This window comes from Microcaecilia unicolor, chromosome 6 (genome assembly GCF_901765095.1).
Source record: "Microcaecilia unicolor chromosome 6, aMicUni1.1, whole genome shotgun sequence".
NCBI lineage: Eukaryota > Metazoa > Chordata > Amphibia > Gymnophiona > Siphonopidae > Microcaecilia > Microcaecilia unicolor.
In genome coordinates, this window is record NC_044036.1 from 219,360,194 (window position 1) to 219,387,782 (window position 27,589).

Genomic DNA, 27,589 nt, shown 5'->3' on the forward strand with positions numbered 1-27,589 from the left:
CAATCAAAAGCCTTTTGGGCATCCAGACTAACTAAGAGGAAAAGGATATTCCCAGTGGTACAATGCCCCAAGACTTCCATAACCTTGTGAATGTTCTAGCATTGCACCAAGCTCACCTAATCCTGATGAATAAGATCCAGAAGAAGACCCACCTACCAAGTAGCAAGAATCTTGACCATCAGTTTGACTTCAAAATTAAGTAGCGAGTTGGGCTGAAGATCTGGTCTAGCGGCCCCCTTCTCCCCCCCTTAGTGGTGGAGGAGGGAGTAGCACACTTCCTCCTTTTCCAGTGCCACCTTGAAAATTGCGGCGCCCTGCCCAGGGCATCCTTGCTTATAAAAATTGCCTCCCCAGCACTATGGGTAGTACCAGAAGAATAGTGCAAGGCACCCACCCAGCTATGCTACAGCTTTTGATGTTCCCCATCACTGAGATGGGTGTCCCAAAGACAAGCTATATGAACCCCTTTTTTCTTTATCTCTTGCAAAATTTTTGTCCTCTTGATAGAGAATTAATAGCCACAACATTCCAAGAACAAACTTTCAAGGGGGATCCCACAGTATAACCATAATACACTTTTCCAAAAAGAAAACAACTCTAGCAAAGGGGACATAAGTACATAAGTACATAAGTAGTGCCATACTGGGAAAGACCAAAGGTCCATCTAGCCCAGCATCCTGTCACCGACAGTGGCCAATCCAGGTCAAGGGCACCTGGCACGCTTCCCAAACGTAAAAACATTCCAGACAAGTTATACCTAAAAATGCGGAATTTTTCCAAGTCCATTTAATAGCGGTCTATGGACTTGTCCTTTAGGAATCTATCTAACCCCTTTTTAAACTCCGTCAAGCTAACCGCCCATACCACGTTCTCCGGCAACGAATTCCAGAGTCTAATTACACGTTGGGACCCAATGCCCAGCCCTCACCAGGTGAACCCCACCACTCCACAGACCACAGAGATCCCACACCATGCTCAGTACCCACCACCCCAACACCACAGACCCCCAAGTTCTCTCGTTCACTCATACTCCCACACAAAAACTCCCCCATATGAACACCTACCCCCCTTCCCACAACACTCGCACAGAACTTCACAGACCATCTGTACAAAGGAATCACATCTAGCAAGCAATAACACATAGACCAACCAAACTGAACACAATTGAAATTGCCAGTAGGCTGACACTTAATGTCCCCTCCCAAAGTCACCACAGAGTACCCTGCAGCAGTCAGATAGGAGAACAAGAGGACAGGAAAAAGGATAAAATGATGGCATCCTAAAGTCCAGCCCAAGATAATAAAATAATGAAAAAATCCCAGCCAACATCCTGAAGCTCAATGCTCTGAGGTAGGGGGAAGATGGACCCCCTCCCGTGAGCACCAAGTCCAAAAAGGCCTGCGCCTCTATTGGGGGTATCATAAAAAAGCTATTTTCATGCATCACCTGGAAGTAGGCTGGGTAAAGAAGTATAAAATGGACTTGATGCTTATAAAGTGCCAAGCACACTGAGCTGAACTCCTGGTGTCTGGTTGCAACTGCCGTAGAATAATCCTGAAAACACAGAATTTTGTGATCACATGCTCATAAGGCATGAAGGATTTCCACTTTGTGAGCAAAATTGAGCACATGCAGGATCACCACCTGCGGTCTGCCCCCTCAAGTCCATGAGCCCCCAAACAATGGGCTCATGTTATCCAGAACGGGCAATGCCAATTGCTCAAGTGTAAGCTTTGGGGGATCCAGATAGTTCAACAAGCCCCATTCTTGGATGCGCGTGTTGCACCTTCCCTGTTCTCCAAGTCTTCAACTTTATCAGTAAGGGCCATCAGTTGCTTGTCCCAGGTGCCTTGTGTGGTCTCCACCCGCCACAGGGAATCTTTCACTACTCCAGTCCACCTCTGCACCTCATCCAGTTCCAGGCCATGTCATCTCTGAGCTCATGGATGTTATTAGTTTTATTGAAAAACTACTGCAACTTCTTATCAATAGCAGCTTCAACAGTCACCTTCACTTTGGAGTTTATTTCCACAGTCTACTCCGAGCTAACAGAGGGACTCAGTGGACTGGAACATAGCACTATCTTGTTCTCTGAGGGTCAGCCCTTGTCCTGTTCTGTGCGTGAAAATTTGAAGCCATACAGGTAGATAAAGGGGACCCATAATCAATAATTCCCCAGAAAATATTTCCCAGTAAATAACTCTGCATATCCGTGTCTTATGCAGGCTTTTGTAAGGGGGTGATGATCGATTTTCTTTCTCTCTCCCCCCCCCCCCCCCCCCCCCCATTTGTGCTTGATTGGAGAACTCTTTGTATTAATGGGCTATTATGAGACTGCATTTTTTTCTTGCTAAACTGTTGGCCATTCTGGTTTCATTGATGAAGATTAGAGATGATGATTAATCTTTTCTATATAAAAGAAAAAATTCTATATATATATGAAAAATTTCTACACATATAAAAAAATGTCATAATAGCACAGATTGAGGAAGGAGGGGGTTTTTTGGTCTATGATTATTTTAATCACAAGTGGGATTTATCGATGTCTAAGCCACTATAAAGAGACATATCCCAGTGATTTATGAGACCTTTTCCTCCTACCTAAATACACTTTAATATATTCTGAAGTGAACATTGGAGTCTACTATTCTGGTGAATAGTTTGAGCACACCAGTAGATGACTGAGAGCCATAAAATATTATTCATATGTGTTCATATCTTTCTCCGAGGACAAGCAGGCTGCTTGTTCTCACTGATGGGTGACGTCCACGGCAGCCCCCTCCAACCGGAAACTTCACTAGCAAAGGCCTTTGCTAGTCCTCGCGCACCCATGCGCACCGTGCATGCGTGGCCGTCTTCCCGCCCTAACCGGCTCGTGTTCGTCAGTCTTCTTTTGTCCGCGCTCGGGACGGTCGTGTTTTGCCGCCGTTTCGTGCCCCTCAAGTTGACCTCGCGCGTCTTCGCGATTTTCGCTAAAAAAAAAAAAAAAAGACCGCCCCGGTCTTTACCCCTTTCCCGTGTTTCCAGCTTTTCCCCGCGTAAGTTTCCTTTCGCTTTCGGGACCGGCCTATTTGGCCTCGGTACGGGTTTTTTCTCCCTTCTTTTTGGTGCCTTTCGTCATCATCGCGAATTTTGATTTCGCCGGCGTGATTTTTCCGCCCATGTCATCGAAGTCTTCCAGCGGCTTCAAGAAGTGCACCCAGTGCGCCCGGGTAATCTCGCTCACTGATAGGCACGCTTCGTGTCTTCAGTGTCTGGAGGCTGGGCACCACCCGCAGGCCTGCAGTCTTTGTGCTCTTTTGAAAAAGAGGACTCAGGTAGCGAGATTGGCCCAGTGGAACGCGTTGTTCTCGGGCTCTTCGACGACAACAGCACGGGCATCGAGTGCATTGATGTCGACAGCATCGAAGTCTTCGACCTCTGCATCGGCATCGACTGCATCGAGGCTTCTACCTCCTGCATCGTCGGTACCGAGACATCAAAAGGCTGCGTCGACGCCGGTGGTACCGGGACCTCCGCTATTGCTGATGTCGTCGGACGGTGGTGCTTCATCTGGAGTGCAGGTGAGGGCTGTCCATTCCCCTGCTGGTGGCGGTGAGCCTTCAGGTGGGTCTCCCCCTGCCCTCAGGGCTCCTGCGGTACAGCCCCCCCGAGATCGACCTTCTTCGGCCTCGGCCCCGGGAAGCGACGGTTGGATTCTACGTCCTCCTCGTCGGTACCGGGAAGCTCCGGTGACATGCTTCGCTTGAAGAAGTCAAAGAAGCATCGTCACCGGTCTCCTTCCCGTCTCGGTACCGAGAGCTCTGGGTCGCCGAGGCAGTTGGCAACCTGTAGGTATCGGCACCGGGAGGACCGCTCACCCTCTGTTCAGGAGGTGTCGATGCGCTCCCCCCTTGGACAGCCCGGAACCGCCTCCACGCCCGGAACAGACTCTGACCTTGACGCCTGCATCGGCTTCCCAGTCTTTCTCCACAGCCGCTCTGCACGAGAGTCTCCGGGCCGTTCTTCCAGAGATTCTGGGAGAGCTGTTGCGCCCTTCTCCTCCGGTACCGGGGGTGCTTGCGCCACTGGTACCGTCGAGTGAGGCGACGGCTGGCCCCTTGCCCGAGGTGAGGTCTCCAGTACCGGTACCGCTTGCGGTACCGGCTACGGCCGCCTCCCAGGCAGACTCCCCGACGACGTCGGCGGAGGGAGCTTCACCGGTGCTGGCAAGGGAGTCCACCTCTCGACGCTCCTACCGTGGCCGTGTTTCCACGGAGTTGAGTCGGGCATGGCTTCAGACGCAGGTTCGTGAACTTGTGTCTGATACCGATGGTGAGGCCTCGTGGGAGGAGGAGGAGGACATCAGATATTTCTCTGACGAGGAGTCTGATGGCCTTTCTTCTGACCCCACTCCCTCCCCTGAAAGGCAGCTTTCTCCTCCCGAGAGTCTGTCTTTCGCGGCCTTTGTCCGGGAGATGTCTACGGCCATCCCCTTCCCGGTGGTTGTGGAGGATGAGCCCAGGGCTGAAATGTTTGAGCTCTTGGACTATCCTTATCCACCTAAGGAAGCGTCCACAGTACCCATGCATCATGTCCTAAAAAAGACATTGCTGGCGAACTGGACCAAGCCATTAACTAATCCCCACATTCCCAAGAAGATCGAATCCCAGTATCGGATCCATGGGGACCCAGAGCTGATGCGCACTCAGTTGCCTCACGACTCTGGTGTGGTGGATCTGGCCCTAAAGAAGGCTAAGAGTTCTAGAGAGCATGCTTCGGCGCCCCCGGGCAAAGACTCCAGAACCTTAGACTCCTTTGGGAGGAAGGCCTATCATTCCTCTATGCTCGTGTCCAAGATTCAGTCCTACCAGCTCTACACGAGCATCCATATGCGGAACAATGTGCAACAGTTGGCGGGCTTGGTGGACAAGCTCCCTCCTGAGCAAGCCAAGCCGTTTCAGGAGGTGGTCAGGCAGCTGAAGGCGTGCAGAAAATTCCTGGCCAGAGGGGTATATGATACCTTTGATGTTGCGTCCAGGGCCGCTGCTCAAGGTGTGGTGATGCGCAGACTGTCATGGCTGCGTGCCTCCGACCTGGAGAATAGGATCCAGCAGCGGATTGCGGACTCCCCTTGCCGAGCGGACAACATTTTTGGAGAGAAAGTCGAACAGGTGGTAGAACAGCTCCACCAGCGGGATAACGCTTTCGACAAATTCTCCCGCCGGCAGCCTTCAGCATCTACCTCCTCAGGTAGACGTTTTTATGGGGGAAGGAGGGCTGTTCCCTACTCTTCTGGTAAGCGTAGGTACAATCCTCCCTCTCGCCAGCCTGCAGCCCAGGCTAACCCCCAGCGCGCTCGCTCTCGGCAGCAGCGTGCGCCTCAGCAAGGTCCCACGGCTCCCCAGCAAAAGCAGGGGACGAGCTTTTGACTGGCTCCAGCAGAGCATAGCCGACATCAACGTGTCCGTGCCGGGCGATCTGCCGGTCGGGGGGAGGTTGAAAGTTTTTCACCAAAGGTGGCCTCTTATAACCTCTGACCGTTGGGTTCTTCAAATAGTCCGGCAAGGATACACCCTCAATTTGGCCTCAAAGCCTCCAAATTGCCCACCGGGAGCTCAGTCCTACAGCTTCCAGCACAAGCAGGTACTTGCAGAGGAACTCTCCGCCCTTCTCAGCGCCAATGCAGTTGAGCCCGTGCCATCCGGGCAAGAAGGGCTGGGATTCTATTCCAGGTACTTCCTTGTGGAAAAGAAAATAGGGGTATGCGTCCCATCCTAGACCTAAGGGCCCTGAACAAATATCTGGTCAAGGAAAAGTTCAGGATGCTTTCCCTGGGCACCCTTCTTCCCATGATTCAGGAAAACAATTGGCTATGCTCTCTGGACTTGGACGCCTACACGCACATCCCGATACTGCCAGCTCACAGGCAGTATCTACGATTTCAGCTGGGCACACGTTACTTCCAGTACTGTGTGCTACCCTTTGGGCTCGCCTCTGCGCCCAGGGTGTTCACAAAGTGCCTGGCTGTAGTAGCAGCAGCGCTTCGCAGGCTGGGAGTGCACATGTTCCCTTATCTCGATGATTGGCTGGTGAAGAACACATCCAAGGCGGGAGCTCAGCAGTCCATGCAGATGACTATTCGACTCCTGGAGCTACTGGGGTTTGTGATAAATTATCCAAAGTCCCATCTTCTCCCAGTACAGAGACTCGAATTCATAGGAGCTCTGCTGGATTCTCGGACGGCTCGTGCCTATCTTCCGGAGACAAGGGCCAACAACCTGCTGTCCCTCGTCTCCCGGGTACGAGCGTCCCAGCAGATCACAGCTCGGCAGATGTTAAGATTGCTTGGCCACATGGCCTCCACAGTTCATGTGACTCCCATGGCTCGTCTTCACATGCAATCTGCTAAATGGACCCTAGCTTCCCAATGGTTTCAGGCTGCTGGGGATCTAGAGGACGTGATCCACCTGTCCACGAGTTTTCTCAAATCCCTCTACTGGTGGACGATTTGGTCTAATTTGACTCTGGGACGCCCTTTCCAAATTCCTCAGCCACAAAAAGTGCTGACTACGGATGCGTCTCTCCTGGGGTGGGGAGCTCATGTCGATGGGCTTCACACCCAGGGAAGCTGGTCCCTCCAGGAACGCGATCTGCAGATCAATCTCCTGGAGTTACGAGCAGTCTGGAACGCTCTGAAGGCTTTCAGAGATTGGCTGTCCCACCAAATTATCCAAATTCAGACAGACAACCAGGTTGCCATGTATTACATCAACAAGCAGGGGGGCACCGAATCTCGCCCCCTGTGTCAGGAAGCCGTCAGCATGTGGCTGTGGGCTCGCCGTTACGGCATGTTGCTCTAAGCCACATACCTGGCAGGCGTAAACAACAGTCTGGCCGACAGGTTGAGCAGGATTATGCAACCTCACGAGTGGTCGCTCAACTCCAGAGTTGGTCGCTCAACTCCAGAGTAGTGCGCCGGATCTTCCAGGTGTGGGGCACCCCCTTGGTAGATCTCTTTGCATCTCGAGCCAACCACAAGGTCCCTCAGTTCTGTTCCAGGCTTCAGGCCCACGGCAGACTGGCATCGGATGCCTTCCTCCTGGATTGGGGGGAAGGCCTGCTGTATGCTTATCCTCCCATACCTCTGGTGGGGAAGACTTTGTTGAAACTCAAGCAAGACCGAGGCACCATGATTCTGATTGTTCCTTTTTGGCCGCATCAGATCTGGTTCCCTCTCCTTCTGGAGTTATCCTCCAAAGAACCGTGGAGATTGGAGTGTTTTCCGACCCTCATCACACAGGACGAAGGGGCGCTTCTGCATCCCAACCTCCAGTCTCTGGCTCTCATGGCCTGGATGTTGAGAGCGTAGACTTTGCCTCTTTGGGTCTGTCGGAGGGTGTCTCCCGTATCTTGCTTGCTTCCAGAAAAGATTCCACTAAGCGGAGTTACTTCTTTTTATGGAGCAGGTTTGCCGTCTGGTGTGACAGCAAGGCCTTAGATCCTCGCTCCTGTCCTACACAGACCCTGCTTGCACTTGTCTGAGTCTGGTCTCAAGACCAACTCTGTAAGGGTTCACCTTAGCGCAATCAGTGCATACCATTACCGTGTGGAAGGTAAGCCGATCTCAGGACAGCCTTTAGTTGTTCGCTTCATGAGAGGTTTGCTTTTGTCAAAGCCCCCCGTCAAACCTCCTACAGTGTCATGGGATCTCAACGTCGTTCTCACCCAGCTGATGAAACCTCCTTTTGAGCCACTGAACTCCTGCCATCTGAAGTACTTGACCTGGAAGGTCATTTTCTTGGTGGCAGTTACTTCAGCTGGTAGAGTCAGTGAGCTTCAGGCCCTGGTAGCCCAGGCCCCTTACACTAGATTTCATCATAATAGAGTAGTCCTCCGCACTCACCCTAAGTTCTTGCCGAAGGTAGTGTCGGAGTTCCATCTGAACCAGTCAATTGTCTTGCCAACATTCTTTCCCCGTCCGCATTCCTGCCCTGCTGAACGTCAGCTACACACATTGGACTGCAAAAGAGCATTGGCCTTCTATCTGGAGCGGACACAGCCCAACAGACAGTCCGCCCAATTGTTTGTTTCTTTTGATCCCAACAGGAGGGGAGTGGCTGTGGGGAAACGCACCATTTCAAATTGGCTAGCAGATTGCATTTCCTTTACTTACGCCCAGGCTGGGCTGGCTCTTGAGGGTCATGTCACGGCTCATAGTGTTAGAGCCATGGCAGCGTCAGTGGCCCACTTGAAGTCAGCCACTATTGAAGAGATTTGCAAGGCTGCGACGTGGTCATCTGTCCACACATTCACATCTCATTACTGCCTGCAGCAGGATACCCGACGCGACAGTCGGTTCGGGCAGTCAGGGCTTCAGAATCTGTTCGGGGTTTAGAATCCAACTCCACCCCCCTAGGCCCATGTTTATTCTGTTCCAGGCTACACTATCAGTTAGTTGGATAAGTTGTTAGGTCAATCTCAGGTATGTCCTCGCCGTTGCGAGGCCCAATTGACCATGTTTGTTGTTTTGAGTGAGCCTGGGGTCTAGGGATACCCCATCAGTGAGAACAAGCAGCCTGCTTGTCCTCGGAGAAAGCGAATGCTACATACCTGTAGAAGGTATTCTCCGAGGACAGCAGGCTGATTGTTCTCACAAACCCGCCCGCCTCCCCTTTGGAGTTATGTCTTCCCTTGTCTTTGTCTTGCTACATACGGGACTGATGAACACGAGCCGGTTCGGGCGGGAAGACGGCCGCGCATGCGCGGTGCGCATGGGCGCGCGAGGACTAGCAAAGGCCTTTGCTAGTGAAGTTTCCGGTTAGAGGGGGCTGCCGTGGATGTCACCCATCAGTGAGAACAATCAGCCTGCTGTCCTCGGAGAATACCTTCTACAGGTATGTAGCATTCGCTTAATCGGCAGCAGATTCCATGATTTCACAGCTTGATCTAAAAAAAAATGCATAGTAGTAGATTTTACACCTCTTGGGTTTGGAAAAGTATACATGTAGGGTAGAGCTACATTTTGATTCAAATTTCCAATTGTGATTAATTGGGCGATCAAAATGAGTTGATCGTGATTAATTGCATGATTGAAGTTTATTTATCTATATGTTTATTTATTTCTCACTGCAGCATCTTGTGACTGGGCAAACTCAAACGCGTGAAACCATTCTTCCCAAGGGAAATATTTTGTAACATGGTACAGTCAATGCTACTAAGCCACGCAGATTACTGTAATGGAATCTATGCGGGATGCAAGGATCAAATCATAAAGAAACTTCAGACCGCCCAAAACACAGCAGCCAGGCTTGTATTTGGGAAAACACGTTTTGACAGCGCCAAACCACTCCAAGAAAAATTGCATTGGCTGCCAATCAAAGAACGTATCACTTTCAAAATCTGCACGACTGTTCATAAAATTATTTATGGTGAGACACCGGGGTACATGACAGACCTCATCGACCTGCCTACGAGAAACACCACAAAATCTGCACGATCATACCTAAACCTCCACTACCCAAGCAGCGAAGGACTCAAATACAAATCCACCTATGCATCCAGCTTTTCCTACCTAAGCGCACAAATATGGAACGCATTGCCAAAAGCAGTAAAAACTACGCTCTACCGCCAAAATGTTTGGAAGGCACTAAAGACAGACCTGTTCAAAAGAGCATACCCCACCGACCCAACATAAAAATACCTGAACACTTGTCACGCAATGCACCCAAAGACCGTAACGGACATTACCTGACTCTTCTTCCCCCTTTCCCTCCCTAAGTTCCCCCCCAATTGAACCTACCATACATGTACCTCATTCTACCACAATATCACTTTGTATTCATTCATACCATGTATTTGTTCAGACCGGAATCGGCTAACGCCGTTAACGGTTATATGTAAGCCACATTGAGCCTGCAAAAAGGTGGGAAAATGTGGGATACAAATGTAACAAAATAAATAAAAATATCTCCATTGCCCCAGGTACAAAATAAGTACCTGTATATAATATGTAAACTGCTTTGATTGTAACCACAGAAAGACGGTTTATCAAATCCCATTCCCCTTCTCTTCTCTAAAGGACTAATAATCTCAACCCCCCCCCCATATCCAACAAATCTCCCTTTCTCTTCCTTCCCTCCTTTTCCTCTTCCCCAGGCACGTTATCTTTCTCTCTTCCCTCCCACCTATTGCTCAGCACCTCACTCTTCCTCCCCTCCACCCTCATGAGTAGCAACACAAACTTGGTGGTGTACAATACAACGTTCTTTTCATGGCTTCTGCAGCTTACTGCTTAGGCAGTAGCTTCCACTGGTGATCGTTTCAGTTCTGCAGCTCACGCCACTCAGGGTATGGCATCTGCTCCCTCTCAATTTCCCTCTCCCCCCCAGTCTTCCTTCAAGGTGGTCTTCTGTTGGTCCCTGGCAGTGGCTGCCTGTGGCCAAGTCTGAAGCTTCCTCTCTGACCTATCCTGCCCATGCAAACACAGGAAGTGATATCAGAGGAGGCAGAATGTGTAGAGGGAAAGCTTTGGAACAGACCGCAGGCAGCATATGTGCAGCACTGCCGCTGCTGGGGACCAACAGAAGACCATTTTTAGGGTAGGCTGACTTTCTGGGGATGATGTTGAATCTTGGTTGGAGAGAAGATGCTGGATCATGCTGAGGACAGGGGTCGGGAGTGGAAGAGAGCTGAAGAGATGTTTGGAGGAGACAGGAGATGTTGCATTGAGATCAAATTCCCTAACCGCTATTAATTTTTTAAATCATGGTTGATAATTAATGCATTCATTGCATAGTTAACTGCAATTAACTTGCAGCCTTAATGTAGGGTAGCGCTGAGTACCTGTATATAATATGGAAACCACTTTGATTGTAACCACAGAAAGGCAGTATATCAAATCCCACCCCTTTGTTTTTTCCCTAACACCTAGCCCCAAAAATAAGGAAGCTGACTTCAATCAACCCAGCACCTATAGACCTATTGCTAGTATCCCTCTACTAGATAAATTATTAGAGGCAGTAATGGCAAACTTTCTTTCAGATTTTTTGAATGACCATTATTGTCTGAGTTGGACCCAATTTGGTTTCAGATCTTTTCATAGCACAGAACTTCTATTGATTGCTTAAGTGTCAAATGCAAAACTTTCTTTGACACAAGGTGTCAATTCAGTATTATTATAGTTGAACCTTACTACTGCTTTTGATAGTTATTCATGAGATTCTGTTATTTAAATTAAACTGTCTAGGCATTACTATCTATGTATTGAATTCGCTCTAACAATTTCTCTGTAATTGTCATTATAAGGTAAAAATGGACAATCTTTTTTTCATTTAGTTAGAAATCATATTTTAGTTTCAAAAATATTTATTTTAATGTTATTATCCATCATAGAATTTCAGGTTTGTTTGTTTTTCTGTATCTCCTGAGGGTTGTTTGCTCAGGGTTGTTTGCTCTGGCTTTGAATTTAAGTTGTAATCTGCTTTGAACATCTAGGGGGAGTTGGTAGAATACAAGTGGTGTGTTAGATTACATTGGGGTGCCTAAATGGAGGCACCAAGTTGTGGGATTGTTTCTTCAAAGCAGTCAGTGTAAAATTCTTCCTATTGTGGTGGCACAGGGAGAAAGTTAGTGGTACTGTCATCTTAGTTAGGCCTATGTGTTTTTTTTTTTTTTTTATCTTTGAAGCAACCTCTCTTCCTGCCCATCTGCCACAGCCTTGCAGTGTACAGTACCTGGTTGAACATTATCTGGACATATCCTGTGTCCCGCGATGCTCCTTCTTCCATTTGCTGTCGCATCTGTCTTCAGATGAGTTGGAACGGGAGAAACTACAAGAATTCAGCTCTGCCCAAGGCCAGGAGGAACTATACAACTATTGTACCCGACCACACAGGACCACCCTGGAGGTAGGCAAAGGACTGACTGAATGAAATGCTGAGTGAGTACACAGAAGCTCATCCATCCAGAATGCAGCTCAGTCTTCTGATGATAATGGATCTTGCAGTGGCGTAGCCAGGCAGCCAGTTTGGGAGGACCTGAGCCCAAAGTGGATGGGTTCAACATTTTCTCTGCCCCACCCTACACCCACCTGAAAATTTAAATAAATTAGCTAATGAAGATCCTAAAACTCTGTCAACTGAACACCTTCTCTGAAGGTGGTCTAAATTCCTTTTTATCAAGCTTGGCAGGCAACAGCAACATTCCTAAACAACTGATGGCAGCACCCCATGTATGATTAGTTGTCAGTGGCTCAAGGATGTTGTTGCTGACTGCAGAGCTAGGTATAAGAAAGCTTTGGCCGTCTTTGAAGGGGGTCATCAGCTGGGGACGCTTGGGGATTCCTATCAGCTATACAGCAAGTGTCAGGCCCAGTGTTTCACATGCTAGGGTCCTGGTCAGAAAATAAAGGAGTACCCCCCTCCCGATCCCCTCTCCTCCCTCCCTCCTCTCCAATTTCCCCACCTGCCATTACTATCACACAGACAGACCCTCACCAAATACAGAACAAGTGATTAGAAATTAGAAATAAAAATATTTAGACAAAAATAGAACTTGGAACCCCAAGAAGTTAAACTTAGCATGTACTGCAACACTGGAGAAATAAAAACTGAAATGCATTTCCTTTTCTACTGGATGCAATACAAAGACATTTCCTATGCACATTTCCCAAAGCAGTTCTCAACCCAGTCCTTGTGACACACCTAGCCAGTCAGATTTTCAGGATACTCACAATGAATATGCATGAGAGATTTGCATGCCCTACCTCCATTATATGCAAATTTATCTCATGCATTTTCATTGTGGGTATCCTGAAAACTCGACTGGCTAGATGTGTCCTGCGGACTGAGTTGAGAACTCCTGCCCAAAGCTAACATATTCCATTTAAAACATTCAAAATAAAATGATTTTTTCTACCTTTGTGGTCTAGACATCCAGTTTCTTTTTTCTGCATTCCTGTCTGTGGTCTGCTAATTCTCCTTCAAGTGATTGCTGTCCATTTGTCTTTTCTTTTCTCTCCAGTCTATTCCCTCACTACTAGAGGTCTGCATGGGAACGGGGTTTGCGGGGATCCTGCAGAGTCCGTGGGAATCCCGTGGGAATCCCCTCCTGGTCAGCGGGAGTGCTGCGGGGTCGGAAATAGACATGCGGGAATCCCGTGGGGATGGAGGATGTTCTGGCGGGATTCCAGTGGGGACGCGCCGCGCACCTACCTTTGTGAGAGCCCGCTGCTTTTCTGCTGATCTGTGCCCCTATTGCATCAATCATGCTGCAGTGCTGGTTTGCCAATCGCCCTTTCTTCTTTTAGAGGGTGGAGACACCAAGCTCTCGTCCAGTGGGAAAAGAAGGACGCCCTCAACTGCCCCGTTGCAGGGACGGCCAAATTTCAAGGGGGGCGGGGTGTTGGGCATAGCAAAGGCGCGTGGATGTCCTTCTTAGAAGAACATCCATTTTGGGTGTCCTTAACTGCTCCATCGCAGGGATGGTCAAATTTCAATGGGGTGTTGGAGGCATAGCGAAGGTGGGACTTGAGCGCCTAACACTTAGACAGCCTTCATCTGTAATCTAAAAAAAAAAAAAAAAAGGACGTCCCTGACGAGCACTTGCACGTTTTCACCCGGGTCTCTCTGTCTCAACTCAAGTTCAATACATGCAGCAGATTTGCTCAAGTTGTATGTAGTGAGTCTTCCAGGCACTGCCAGACCTCGGTATCCACAGAAGAGAACTGCACAGAGCTGAGCTCAGCGGACTACTTTTATTTTTTTATATGTGTATAGGCAGTTTATTTCTCTCATGGTGGGAACAGGCTGTTTGTGAGCTGTTTTACTGCAGCTAAAGCATTAGCATACCCACTTGTTTCTTTTGTTGAGGGCATTGTGCTGTTTGAGTGACCAATATTTCTCTCTATTTTAGTGTGGAAAAAACTTAGTTTGTTTTATGTATTTATTGCCCTTTTTCTAAGATTCAGTATATTAATGAGTGAAGAAATATTTTCTCTGATTCGTTTTAAATGTATTACTCTGCATTGTGTGCCCCCTGTCCACTCCACTCAGTACTTTATACTTTTTTTTTTTATGGGGACGGGCGGGGATGGAGGTGATCACTCGCGGGGACGGGTTAGATTCTGGCGGGGATGAGCGGGGATGGGTTTGATTACGGCAGGGATGGGTCGCATTTCTGCCCCCGTGCAACTCTCTACTCACTACACCTGCCTCTGACATATTGATTGTTCCTTTTTCACTCTTTCCTCTCTCTTATTTTTCTTTTCTGCCTCTCTGTCAAGTCAAATTCCACCCTCTCTCATCCATCTTCTCCTCTCTTTACTATTTGCCTACCTATCAAATTTCCTTCGTCTCGCACCCACTGACTCTTCCATTCCTCATCTCACTCCTTCCCCAGCCCTTCATTCCTTTTCACCTTTAATCTACTCCTCATTACCATGTTTCTACCCCTTTAATCACAATCCTCTCATTCATTTCCTTGCCACACCACCCTTCCCTTCCTGGCTTTACCCACATGGTTCCACCATTCCTAACATCTTCCTCCCTCCACCATTCTAGCCCAGCATCTGTTTCCCCTTTCTTCTCTCCTTAGTCTTGTAGCCTGACATCTCCCTGTCCCTTTTCTCTTCCCTCCTGCCCTCTTCCCCATGGTCCAGCATTTATCCCTCTTTCTTCCCTCACTCCCATTGTCCAGTATCTCTCCATCACTCCAATTTCTCCCTTTTTCTCCCCTCTCCTCCTCCTGTGTGTCTCTCCCTCTCTCTCGTATATCTCTTTTCTTCCCCTCCCCCTACCATGGAGCATCTCTTTCTTCCTTCCCTCTATTATCATGTCCAACATTTCTTCCTTTCTCCCCCATGCGCCGTCTCTCCCTCCCCTCCAACCCTATGTCCGACATTTCTCCCCCTTCTCTCCTCCCCCATATGCAAGATTTCTCCTGTTCTCATCCCTTCCCTCCGCACAAACTGCACCCAGCCCCAAAAAACTACCTCCCACAATTGTCCCACTACCCTGCAAACCTCCACAATCACAAAAAATATCCCAGCTGCCTCACCATTCCACAGTCTGCCTCCATTGGCAAAACTACCCCCTTCAATTGCTGTACTACCCTACAAACTGGCCTGACCTCCAAAAATTGTCCCCTGAAATTACCCCACCACACCGCAAACTGCCTCACCTCCAAAATCTACCCCTGTAACTGCCCCTCCCCCAAACATATCCTCACAAATACCCTACTACCTGCAAACAGCCCCATCCCCAAAAACTTACCTGCACCCCAAAACTACCTGCTGCAACTGCCCCACCATCCTGATAATTCCTCACAACTGTCTCAATACCCCATATACTATTCCTCCCTTAAAGATGATCCTCTTGCAACTACTCCACACCCCAAATCCCCCCCCCCCCCCCCCCCCCCCAGGTTACAAATAATTCCCTAGATTTGATGCCCTGCATTTTAAGTTATTGAGTTATATTTTATATTCTTTGTTGTTCTTTCTACTGTGAAACTTTGAATTGTCAAAAACAAAATAGAGATACATACACACACAAGGCAGGCACACACACACATTTTGATGGTGATCTCTAGCATCTCTCTACATTGAAGACACAGCACCAGCTGCACTGCTGTGCATGTTGTCTCCACTTATTTATATTATAACATTACAAAGCTGTTTCTTCATAGAGACAATGGAAACCATCACTCAGAACAGGGCAGTTAGTGCTGTGTCTTTAGTGTAGAGGGATGCTAGAGATCACTATTAAAACTTCTCATTTTGTGCTTGATTTTATAACATGTTACCTATGTGAGAAGTCCAAATACTCTTTTTTTTTTTTTTTTTTTTTTTTTGTCTGTTTTGTAAAGGCAACATAGATGCCTATATATACCTTTATAAAATAGGCTTCCAGATCTAGCTCCAGTAGCACATCCTGATGCTCACATTTACATCTTCTCCAAGGCAGCTGTAAATGTGTGTATGTATAGTCATGTATTTTATAAAATACATGCATACATTGCAACTCTGCTCATGCTCCAACTGCGCACATGCAGTAATCATATAAGTATGCACCATTTTGTCAGTGTGTGTACTTTAACATACATGTATCACCACACAGGGTTCTGAAATATTTCAACATTTTTATTGATGACATTTCAAGTACAAACACTTCCAACAGTATGAAAATACTAACATTCATATCTCAGAAGACAAACAATATCCAGGCATAATTAAATATTGAGGCAGCCATCAAACTTTTAATTATTTCCCTCCCACCCCTATCCCCACCATGCTTTGAATTTAATCAAGCTACTGAGGCCTAGCCTTCTGCACATTTTACATGACTTGACACACAGCATTGTGGAATTACTATATGGCAGCTATGCCATCAAACTTGTTAATACTCCCCCCCCCCCCCCCCCCGCACCTCATCAGAATCTTAGAAATCTACCAAATTAGAATAACAGAAAAGGTTCTTATAAATCAATCAACTTGATAATACATAGATCAACCCACATAGCCTTAATGCCAACACCTACCTCTTCAAATCCCCCCTACCCCTAGACCCTCTGCCCCCACCCACCCTAAAGCTATCACATGAATCAGCAATTTAATATATAACTTCTACCTTTGTGTGGTAGAGTATTCCAGAGTGGTTCCCATCTGGCTCTGAACCGGGCACCAGGAACGCTATCCCATCGCTTGACTCCACATCTATCCACCCTCATTTGTTGTATCATTTGAGTTCTCCACATTTGTAGAGAGGGGCCCAATGGGGAGAGCCAAGCCCTCAAGATTGTATTGATTCCAAAAAATATGGCCACTCCCATAAATCCCTTTAGTCCCGCAGGAGGATCCGAGGTGAACACAAAGCTATGAAAAAGGATCAGCGGGTCCCACACCACTGAACAGTCCCACATTGATTGCACTGACTTTAGGATTCCTTTCCAGAAATGGCTCACCGCGGGACAGGACCAAAACCTGTGCCCCAAGGAAGCCATTCCATTGCCACACTTCAAGCATGCCCCTGTCCCCCCAATGTTAGCCAACAGTGCCCGTCTCGGCGATATATATATTCGCATTATAAATCGGTATAACTTTTCTCGTTGATATATGGAGAGTCTCAGCGAATATATATTCTTAATGTATGTACGACACAATCCGGGGGTGATCCTGCAACCCAAGTCTTTCGCCCAACTCGAGGCCAATCTCTCATAATTCAGCTCTGCCATTGTATCCTTCAATTGTTGATGATGGAACCTGAGCGAAACCGATTGCTGCGGGCCTAGCGAATAGCTCTCCGTTAAGATGTCTATTACATCCTCTGTTAAGTCAGTCCATAACAATGACGAGATATAATGCTGCTGTTGAAAATAAGCAAAATATTGTCTAGGAGGTATCCCGTATTGCCTTTGCAGGTCACTAAATGATCTTATGCGGCCCTCTTCATTAATCACCTGTACGATATATACAATGCCCTTTTTCGCCCAAGACCCAAAGACGCTTCTCCCCCAACCTGGTGGGAAAGCCGGATTTTGGCGAATGGAAAGCAATGGTGTGGTCTTGGCTAATAAATGATGCCTTCTACACATTCAACGCCAGGCTGCTGTCAAAGATACCAATAGGGGGTGACGTTGAAAGGCGCTCTGCGGGAGCTCCCCTCCAGTGTGTAGCAACGACTAAAATGGACTCCTGCAAATAAGGACGTCGCCACTCCTGTTAAGGAGAATTCCGCAGTCCCTCTAAACCAATCGTTAATGTGACGCATTGAACATGCTAGTGTAAGATTTCTTACACTCAATAAACCCATTCCCCCACTTTCTCTCGGAGCTGTCAATATCTTCATGGGGAGTCTAGGTTTCTTCCCTCTCCAGAGAAATGCCTGCGTTAGCCTATCTACTGTCCTCTCATCTTTCTTTAGCAAATACAGTGGTAATTGTTGAAACACATATAGCCACTTCCTTGTCATCAAGCAGATGAATCCATTACTAGTGGGTTGTGTCCATCAACCAGCAGGGGGAGATAGCACTGAAAAACCATAGTGCCTCACGGCCAGCTAGCCCAATCTGCCGCTTCAGTATTCTCTATCTCCCCAGCAGGGTGGATGCAGCTTTTTCAGCTCCTACAGAATTCTGCCTGGGGTGGCTCCTGTGCTTTTGCCAGTTGTAGCAGGGGTGATGTGGCTGATGGTGCCCACTTTAAAGGCACATAGGTTCGCCCTTTCCCTGCCTTACCCTCCCCCCGATGTGGATGCAGGCACATAGGCTCGCCCTGTCTGCCTTTCCCACTTCCATGTGGATACAGGCACATTGGTTAGTCCTTTCCCTGCTTTTCCCACTTCCATGTGGATACAGGCACATTGGTTAGTCCTTTCCCTGCCTTTCCCACACACTACTAGGTGGATGCAGGCACATAGGCTCGCCCTGTCTCTGCCTTTCCCACTTCCATGTAGATGCAGGCACATTGGTTTGTCCTTTCCCTGCCTTTCCCACTCTACTGATCCTCTGGAGTTTGAAAATTGCCTCTAACTTTCCTCACAGCGTTAAAAAAAAAAAAAAAAAAAGAGGTTTTCTTCTGATTGTGCAGTGTGACCGGAGCTCTGGGACTCGGTCTGTTGAGGGTTTTGTAGCTCCTCTGGGGAGGGCCCGCGATCGGGACGGTTTTGGCGCAAATCCGCCATTTTGAATTTTCCGCCATGTTTCAGCGATGGCTGCGGAGGTTGTTAAGCACTGTTCCCGTTGTGGCAAGCGCAGATCAGCAGCAGGGCTCTGTAAATCGTGCTCTTCAGATGTCAGAGCTGGCATGAGCATGGCGAGTGAGGTTTCTTCCCGCTCTGTGGAGCTGGCAGTGGACACCATCTTGAAACAGAGTGGTGCGACCCCCGCTGAGGCGGAGGGGTTTGAGCCTGGAGGGAAACCTCGTATGGAGCTTGATATGAGATCTAGTAACCCCGGACTGGAACCAGGAGACCAGGGTGAGCCATTCTCCCCTGAGTTTGTTTTGCTGCTCCATAAAGTGTTTATGTTAAAAAGAGCTCTCCCGCAGGGGTCTCAATCGGCCCTGCTGCCTGTGTCCCCTCCAATGGAGCCCGGCCTGGATTTGCCGTCAGGTGCATTTTCCCCTGACAGATGGCCGCAGGACAAGCGCAGAAGGGTGCATTCTCCTTCAGAGAGTGGCGCTCCCCCCCCCCCCCCCCTGTGGTCGGGATGTGAGGAGTCTGAGGGGTCTGGCAGGCCCTCGTGGTCTGAAGAGCCAGAGGAAGGTACAGATTTGCCACCGGATCCGGATGATCCATCCGTGGTGAGGATTTTTCACCGCGATGAGCTGCCAGCGCTTCTTTCTGATGCATTGCAGGCCCTCTCTTTTGAAGATCCTGGGAATGCTGAAGCCTCCTCTGGTAATCCAAGGATGGCAAGTACTAAGAAGCCTGCTCGAGCCTTTCCTTTGCATGACTCCATCCAAGAGCTTATTTCGGCTCAGTGGGCTGACCCCGAGGGGCCTTTGAAAGTCGCCAGGGCTATGGGGCAATTATACCCTCTACGTGAGGAGCATTTGGCGCGCTTAGCAATGCCTAAAGTGGATGCCCTAGTCACGGCTGCGACAAAGAGAACTACCCACCCAGTGGAAGGAGGAGTTGCCCTGAAGGACATGCAGGACCGATGCCTGGAATCAGCTATGAAGCGGTCCTTTTGAAATTGCAGGCCTTTCCTTACGGACTTCTGCATGCAGCTGTTACGCTGCCTGAGCCTGCCTTGCTTGGTTACAACAAGCAGTGGAACAGCCCGGAGATGGAATGGAGCCCCTGGCAGAGGTGGCTCCGCAGATGGAGTCGGCCTTGTCTTTCCTGGCTGACGCCCTGTATGATCTGGTCAGAGCTTCGGCTAAACAGATGTCCGTAGCAGTGGCGGCTCGCCGTTGTCTGTGGCTACGGCATTGGGCGGCTGACATGGCCTCTAAGCAAAGGTTGGTGAAGTTGCCCTTTCAAGGCCTTCTCCTATTTGGTGAGAAGTTGGAGAATATTGTTAAAGGCCTGGGGGAAGCTAAACCCCAGCGCTTACCCGAAGATAGGTCGCGGCCTTCCTCTAAGGGTCAGGCGGTTCCCTCCTCTTACAGACCTCGCTTCCGTGAAGCTCGAAGGTACCGCCCGGGGCGTTCTGCTGGGTTCACTTCTCGTGCTCGTTTTCAGCAGAGGCACTCCTTTCGCTTGGGCAAGCGTTCCGCAGCAGCTGGCTCAAGGCCTGGAGTGCAAGGGCGACCCTCTCAATGACGGTTTGCCGGCCCTCTCCTCGGTTCCTGTTATAGGAGTACGACTTTCCCTCTCACGAGGAGTGGGCCCAGATTTCCTCAGATCAGTGGGTGTTGGACCTGATCAGAGATGGCTACAGAATAGAATTTCATGCCCCGGTGAGAGACGTGTTTGTGGAGTCCCGATGCGGCACTGCCGTCAAACGGGCGGCGGTAGAGGAGACCTTACAAAGCTTGTTGCACCTGGGAGTGGTGATCCCCGTGCCTCCCGCCGAGCGCGGCTGCGGCCATTACTCCATTTACTTTGTGGTGCTGCGAAATGGAGGGCCCTTTCGGCCCATCCTAGACTTAAAGGAAGTCAACAAGTCTCTGAGAGTGCGGCATTTTCACATGGAAACCCTGCGCTCCGTCTTAGCGGCGGTACAGCCAGGAGATTTTCTGAAAGAAGCTTACTTGCATATTCCTATTTGGCTCCCGCACCAGAGATTTCTGCGGTTTGCAGTGATGGGAAAGCATTTCCAGTTTCGGGCCTTGCCTTTTGGCCTCGCCACAGCTCCCTGAACCTTTTCAAAGGTAATGGTGGTTGTAGCTGTTTTTCTCAGGCGACAGGGTATTCGGGTTCACCTGTACCTAGACGACTGGCTCATCAGAGCAGACTCCGCGGAGGAGAGTCACCAAGTTACAGCCAGAGTGGTCTTAGTACTGTAATCTCTGGGCTGGGTCGTCAATTTAACTAAAAGTCACCTGACCCCTTCTCAATCTCTAGAATATTTGGGGGTCCGGTTCGACATAGCCTCGAGGTATGTGTATCTACCCGAGCAAAGGCGGTGCAAGCTTCAGAATCAGGTCCGTCTGCTCCTGAGGATGCCTCGCCCGCGAGCTTGGGACATTGTCCAGCTGTTGGGGTCGATGACGGCCACTTTGGAAGTAGTGCCATGGGCGAGAGCGCACTTGAGACCTCTGCAGTGGTCCCTGCTTCAACGATGGTCTCCAATATCTCAGGATTATCAATGCAGACTCACGTGGCTCCCTGCGGCCTGACTCAGCATGAAATGGTGGCTCTCGGACAGCATGCTATGGCAAGGAATGCCGTTAGCGCCCCCCGATTGGTGCTTGGTAATAACATGCCAGCCTGAAGGGCTGGGGTGCACATTGCCGGGGGAGGCATGCCCAGGGTCTATGGACACCCGAGGAGTCGGAGTGGTCCATCAATTGCTTAGAGTTGAAAGCGATTTTCCAGGCGCTTCTGGCCTTTCAAACGACCCTGGATGGATTGGCTGTCAGAGTTCTGTCGGACAACAAGACAGCGGTGGCCTACATAAATCGACAAGGCGGCACTCAGTGCAGGGCACTAGCCGTGCAGGCCGAACAGATTTGCCACTGGGCCGAGCTGCATTTACAGTTTCTGTCAGCAGCTCACATTGCAGGTCGGAGCAATGTGCAAGCCGATTATCTAAGCAGGAAATCGGATCGACCCAGCGGAGTGGGAGCTTGCAGACGAAGTATTCCTGCAGATCTATGCCAAATGGGGGACGCCCTTAGCGGATCTTATGGCCTCAAGCGCAAATGCCAAAGTCCCTGTCCTTTTACAGCAGATGGAGCGATCCTCGCTCGGTGGGGTTGGATGCCTTGGCTCAACCCTGGCCTCAGGGCCTCCTGTATGTGTTCCCTCCGTGGCCCTTGATAGGGTGAGTACTCCTGCGGATTCGGCTACATCAAGGAGAGGGCTACTCCAGTAAAGTTATTTCCACTCTCCTACAGGCCCGCAAGCGTTCCACTTCTGTGGCTTATGCCAGGATTTGGCGCCAATTTGAGGCATGGTGTGCTTCTAAAGCGATTACACCCATTCGGGCTTCTGTGTCGCCGATACTGGACTTTTTGCAGGATGGTGTACAAAAAGGCTTGGCCTATAATTCCCTGCGGGTGCAAGTCGCAGCATTGACATGTTTTGAGGAGAGGTTGCTGGCCTCTCCCTAGGTGCACATCCACCCATTGCACGGTTTCTTAGAGGGGTGCTTCGGCTCCATCCTCCCGTGCGAGCACCCTGTCCGGCCTGGAACCTGGGGCTAGTGTTAAAGGCTCTTCAGTGTTCGCCCTTCGAGCCGCTGAGGCGAGCTTCAGAGAAGGATGTGACTTTAAAGACAGTCTTTTTGGTGGCCATTACTTCGGCGAGATGGGTGTCTGAGCTCCAGGCGCTGTCCTGTAGAGACCCTTTTCTGCAATTCTCAGAGTCCGGAGTAACAGTACGAACTGTGCCTTCCTTCATGCCCAAGGTGGTTTCAGCGTTTCACCTAAACCAGCCTATTTTTCTGCCCTCCTTTTCTAGGGAGGAGTTTCCAGAGTCGTTTGGGCAGTTGCACCTTTTGGATGTGCGCAGGGCTCTGTTGCAGTATCTGCAGATGTCAAATGCTTTCAGGACCTCTGATCACCTTTTTGTATTGTTGTCAGGTCCTCGTAGAGGGTCTCAAGCGTCTAAAGCCTCTATAACTCGTTGGTTTAAGGAAGCCATTTTTTCAGCATATCTGCTATCTGGCCGGCCTCCGCCTGACGCCTTTAAGGCGCATTCCACAAGAGTGGTTTCCTCCTCTTGGGCTGAAACTGGCGCACTCTCTCTTCAAGAGATTTGTAGTGCAGCTACTTGGGCGTCTAAGCTCTCTTTTGCCCGACATTACAGGCTGGATGTGGCCGCCAGGAGAGACACGCAGTTGGAGCACAAGTGCTGGCGCGTGGTGTGGCTTGTTCCCACCCTATCTAGGGATTGCTTTGTTACATCCCACTCGTAATGGATTCATCTGCTTGATAACAAGGAAGGAAAAATTAGGTTCTTACCTTGGTAATTTTCTTTCCTTTAGTCATAGCAGATGAATCCATGAGCCCTCCCTCAGTGGTTCATTGTGTAATTTAATGTTCAGTCTTTCCTGTAGATATGTTCCCTCATTGGGAGAAGTTGGAAAACAGTCTTCAGGATTTCTGTTCTACTACACTCATCAGTTACAAGAGGGTGATTTTCTCCCTCATTTCAAGTTATAGGAGGTTGAGTTCGTCCCTCGTTTGGATTATTGCTCCTGTTCTGGGGCCTTCGTTCGCTGTGAGGAAAGTTTATGTTATTATGCTTTGTGGTGTTTCACTACTTTGGAAGCTTCAAATATTGAAGAGGCAGATGGGGCTAGCTGGCCGTGAGGTACTATTGTTTTTCATTGCTCTCTATCTCCCCCTGCTGGTTGATGGACACAACCCACTCATAATGGATTCATCTGCTATGACTAACAGAAAGAAAATTACCAAGGTAAGAACCTAATTTTCCCTTTGGTACCAAGATCATGTTGAACAGCGCAATTCGGCCCCACAATGATAAGGGCAAATCCCGCCACAACATAAGCTTTCCGTCTAGTCATCTCTAGCAGAGGTCCCACATTAATTGTGTACAATGAAGCTATATCTCTAGGAATCTGTATCCCCAGATACTTCAGGGTACCCTCTGCCCATCTGAGAGGAAACTGCCCTCTCCATCGCTGCTCCAACATTTCATCTAGAGCAATAGCACACAACTTTTGCAGATTCAGGGAGAACCTGGATATCATTCCATAATCTGTTATTACCTCTAGGGCCCTCTCCAATGAGTCCTGTGGGTCTGATAATAAAAGTATTATATCATCTGCATAAGCCAGCGCCACCCTTGTTTCCGTCCCCACCGTAACTCCCTTGACTTCCGGGGTATTATTCAACAGACGAATCGGTGGCTCTAATGAGACATCAAAAAGAAAAGGAGATAAGGGGCATCCCTGCCGGGTCCCTCTCTGTATCGCCAGGTTATCTGACCTTCCCCCATTAACCAGTAACTGAGCTTCCATCCCTGAATAAAGCACTTGTATGGCCCCCACAACCCATTCTGGCAGTCCCACCCAGGCCAAAACCCTAAAAAGATAACTCCAAATCACCTGGTCAAAGGCTTTAGCAGCATCTAAGCTTACTAGCATTGCCGGTTCCCCTGGTTACTGCTTTGAGCCATCGAGAGTAAAATCCGCCGGACATGCCAAACTGAGTGTCGTCTGGGGATGAAACCCACCTGTGAGGTACTGATCAAATCTGTCATATATGGTGCTAGTCTATTACTCAATATTTTAGCCAGGATTTTAATGTCTACATTAATTAGGGAGATAGGTCTATATGACTCAGGTTCATCGACAGGTTTCCCAGGTTTAAGTAGAAGAGATATCAATGCGGTATTCTCGTGTAATGGCAGCCTACCCTCCTGAATAACCGAGTTATAATAATCAAATAAATCCCCTCCCAAGGAGAATTGCATGGCCTTGTAAAATTCGCCCGAGAAGCCGTCAATGCCGGGTGCCAAATTGGCCTTCAGCCCTTTAATGACTTGCTGTAGCTCTCTAATTTGTAATGGTGACCCAAGCGCCTCTATGGCCGGCACCCTCAGCCTAGGCATTTGTGCTTTTGCCAAGAGATCCTCAATATCTGCCCCTGTCAGTGCCGTTTTAGCGCTATATAGCGCTTGAAAATGATCATATAGGATTTGCTTTACAGCCTCAGGTCTATTGTGGGCTTCCCTTGCTTATCCCTTAGCACAGTGATTGCACGATGACCATCCCATGCTGACACCAGCCTGGCCAAGAGACCCCCATTACGGTTGCCAAATCGATAGAGCCGATATTTCTGAACCATCATCCAGCGTTGGGTCTGCTCATGTAATAACATGTTTACCGCGATCTATAGAGATGTATACACATCTCTATTAGCCTTGGAGGGGGAGTGCAAATATATTCGCCGAGCCCTGTTTAATCTTTGTTGCAGGTTCAAAATGCTAGCTGCAACCCTTTTTTTCCTTGCAGCTACATGCGATATTATTTCCCCGCGCAATACCGCCTTTGTGGCACACCAAAAAAGTTGGGGGTCTGAGCGATGTTGAGCATTATGGCCCACATACGTCTCCCATTTGCCCCTCAAGAACTCCTGAAAATCTAAATCCTTGGCCAGGTAGCTGGGGAACCTCCATCTCTGCGTTATTTGAAACCCACTCGCGGCTTCCTGTGCTACCCATACTGGAGCATGGTCTAACACCACCACTTGCTCCAGCTGGGCGCCAGTGAACAAGGATGCCGATATCAGTATATAGTCTAAGCGTGCCCTTGACTCATGTGCGCAAGATCTATGTGTATAATCTTTTTCTCCTATATGCAATAACCTCCAGGCACCAACCTAAGTACGACGACACCAAGATCCCTTTCTTGGTCCGTAACTCCTAACGTGGAACCTTGCATGACGTAGCTATAATTCAGGTTCTTTTTTCCCACATGCATCACCTTGCACTTGCTCACATTAAACGTCATCTGCCATTTAGCCGCCCAGTCTCCCAGTCTCGTAAGGTCCTTCTGTAATTTTTCACAATCCTGTCATGAGTTAACGACTTTGAATAACTTTGTGTCATCAGCAAATTTAATTACCTCTCTAGTTACTCCCATCTCTAAATCATTTATAAATATATTAAAAAGCAGCGGTCCTAGCACAGACCCCTGAGGAACCCCACTAACTACCCTTCTCTATTGTGAATACTGCCCATTTAACCCCACTCTCTGTTTCCTATCCTTCAACCAGTTTTTAATCCACAACAGGACATTTCCTCCTATCCCATGACCCTCCAATTTCCTCTGTAGCCTTTCATGAGGTACCTTGTGAAGCTCCAGTGAAGTCGCTAACGCACTTAGTACCCCCTTATCAGGCCCACCCTGGGACCTGCTACTCCTAGCCCCTATGCAGTCCACCTCCGGATCCATGAGAGTGTTCATAACTCCCACCATAATAATAATTTCATTCTGATATGAAAGCAATAACTTCAGTAATTCAGGGAAAAAATGTTTATCAAAAGTTGTCGGGGCATATACATTTAACAATTTACACTTCTCGCCCCTACAGCCATATTTTAAGTAATAAAAACCATCCCTTCGTGTCTCTTAATATGTCCTCCGAGGTATGGGCTAATCTCTTATGCAATAAAACTGCCACGCCACCCGACCGAGCCCCTGAGGATGCAAAATGAACCTGGCCCACCCAAGTCCGTTTTAATTTACCATGCTGTTCATCAGACAATCTGGTTTCTTGTAGGCACACAACATCTGCTTGCAGGCGCCCCATATGCGCCAAAATCTTTTGCCGCTTAATGGGAGAAGTAATCCCTCCCACGTTCCATGAAATTAATTTACAACTAGCCATTCTCCCTGTGTCTCTGCCCCCCCCCCCCCAAATATTCTTCGTAGAACCAGCCCTGGGAGCCCAGCCCTACCCCCAAGGCCCTTATATCATTTACCTCATACCACTCATATAAAACACCCGCTAATCCACTCCATACCTATAGATATCCCATTATAACCTAACCCTCCCCCCCTACTCGGTATAGCCCGTCCCCCCTCCCCCACCCTACCCCCTGACCCCCCACATTCCTTGACAGGACTAACCCCATCCAGGTGAAATCACTACGTGCTAAGGTCCCCGCTCTCCCCCAGCCCCCCACCCCTCTCCATACAACACTTCTTATATACAAATTTGTGAACCTCCATGCATATGAGTCCTCCCATCACCAGTTAACCCGGTCGGGTACATTATAGCTTCTTCCATTCCCGTTAACTAGGAATGCATGTAGTACAGTGTCAAGAAGGAGCTTCATCCTTCTTCAGCTCCTGGTTGATAAACTGTAAGGCCAGCTGGTCTGAGGTGAAGGGGACCCATTTCCCCGCATGTAGAATCTTCATCGTTGCCGGGTAAATCAACATGAACCGTGCGTTGCTTTCCACCAGCTTTGTTCAAATCGGATGAAATTTCCATCTTTTGTCCTGCATGCTAGCAGAATAATCTTGGAAGATGCGCACCTGGGCCCCAGAATGGGTCAACGACTCTCTTTTCTGCCGGTACCCCCGCAATATCTCTTCCTTGTGGAGGTAGTTGTGCACTTCAATAATAACCACTCTAGGCCGCTGACCACTCTGCGGAGCCCGCCCAAGCCTGTGTGCTCTTTCGATGCTGTCTGATAGGGCAAATTCTTTAGATAACCAGTCCTCCAGCATGGGGCTGAGATTTTTCTCCGGTACACTTTCCGGAATGCCTACCAATCGGAGGTTACGGCGCCTTGCCCAGTTCGTCCAGCTTCTCAGCTTGGCTTGCCAGTTTTTCTTTTAATCCAGTGAGTTCCGGCTCCCAGCGCTGCCAGGTATCTTCGAGGTCTGAGACCCATTTCTCCGCCTCCGTGGTTCTGCTTACTATGTCCGCCAACAGACCATCAAACTTCCCCAGTCGGCCCTCCAACGAAGTGAATTGGGGCTCTAGCGCGCTTCCCACCGTCGTTGCAAGCTGCTCCAA

At 49.0% G+C, this 27,589-nt stretch overlaps 1 protein-coding gene across 5 annotated transcripts in view; it reads left to right on the top strand.

Annotated features, from left to right (window-relative positions):
• NDOR1 (NADPH dependent diflavin oxidoreductase 1) overlaps positions 1–27,589 on the top strand; it is a 390,824-nt gene that overhangs the window by 189,566 nt on the left and 173,669 nt on the right. For all 5 annotated transcript variants that reach the window (XR_003942469.1, XM_030206227.1, XM_030206230.1 and 2 more), the window contains one exon: positions 11,668–11,888. Coding sequence is in view for 4 of the 5 variants with exons in the window: in XM_030206227.1 (XP_030062087.1) it covers positions 11,668–11,888 (221 nt within the window). In the remaining variant the exon portion in view is untranslated. The remainder of the gene's footprint in view (positions 1–11,667; positions 11,889–27,589) is intronic.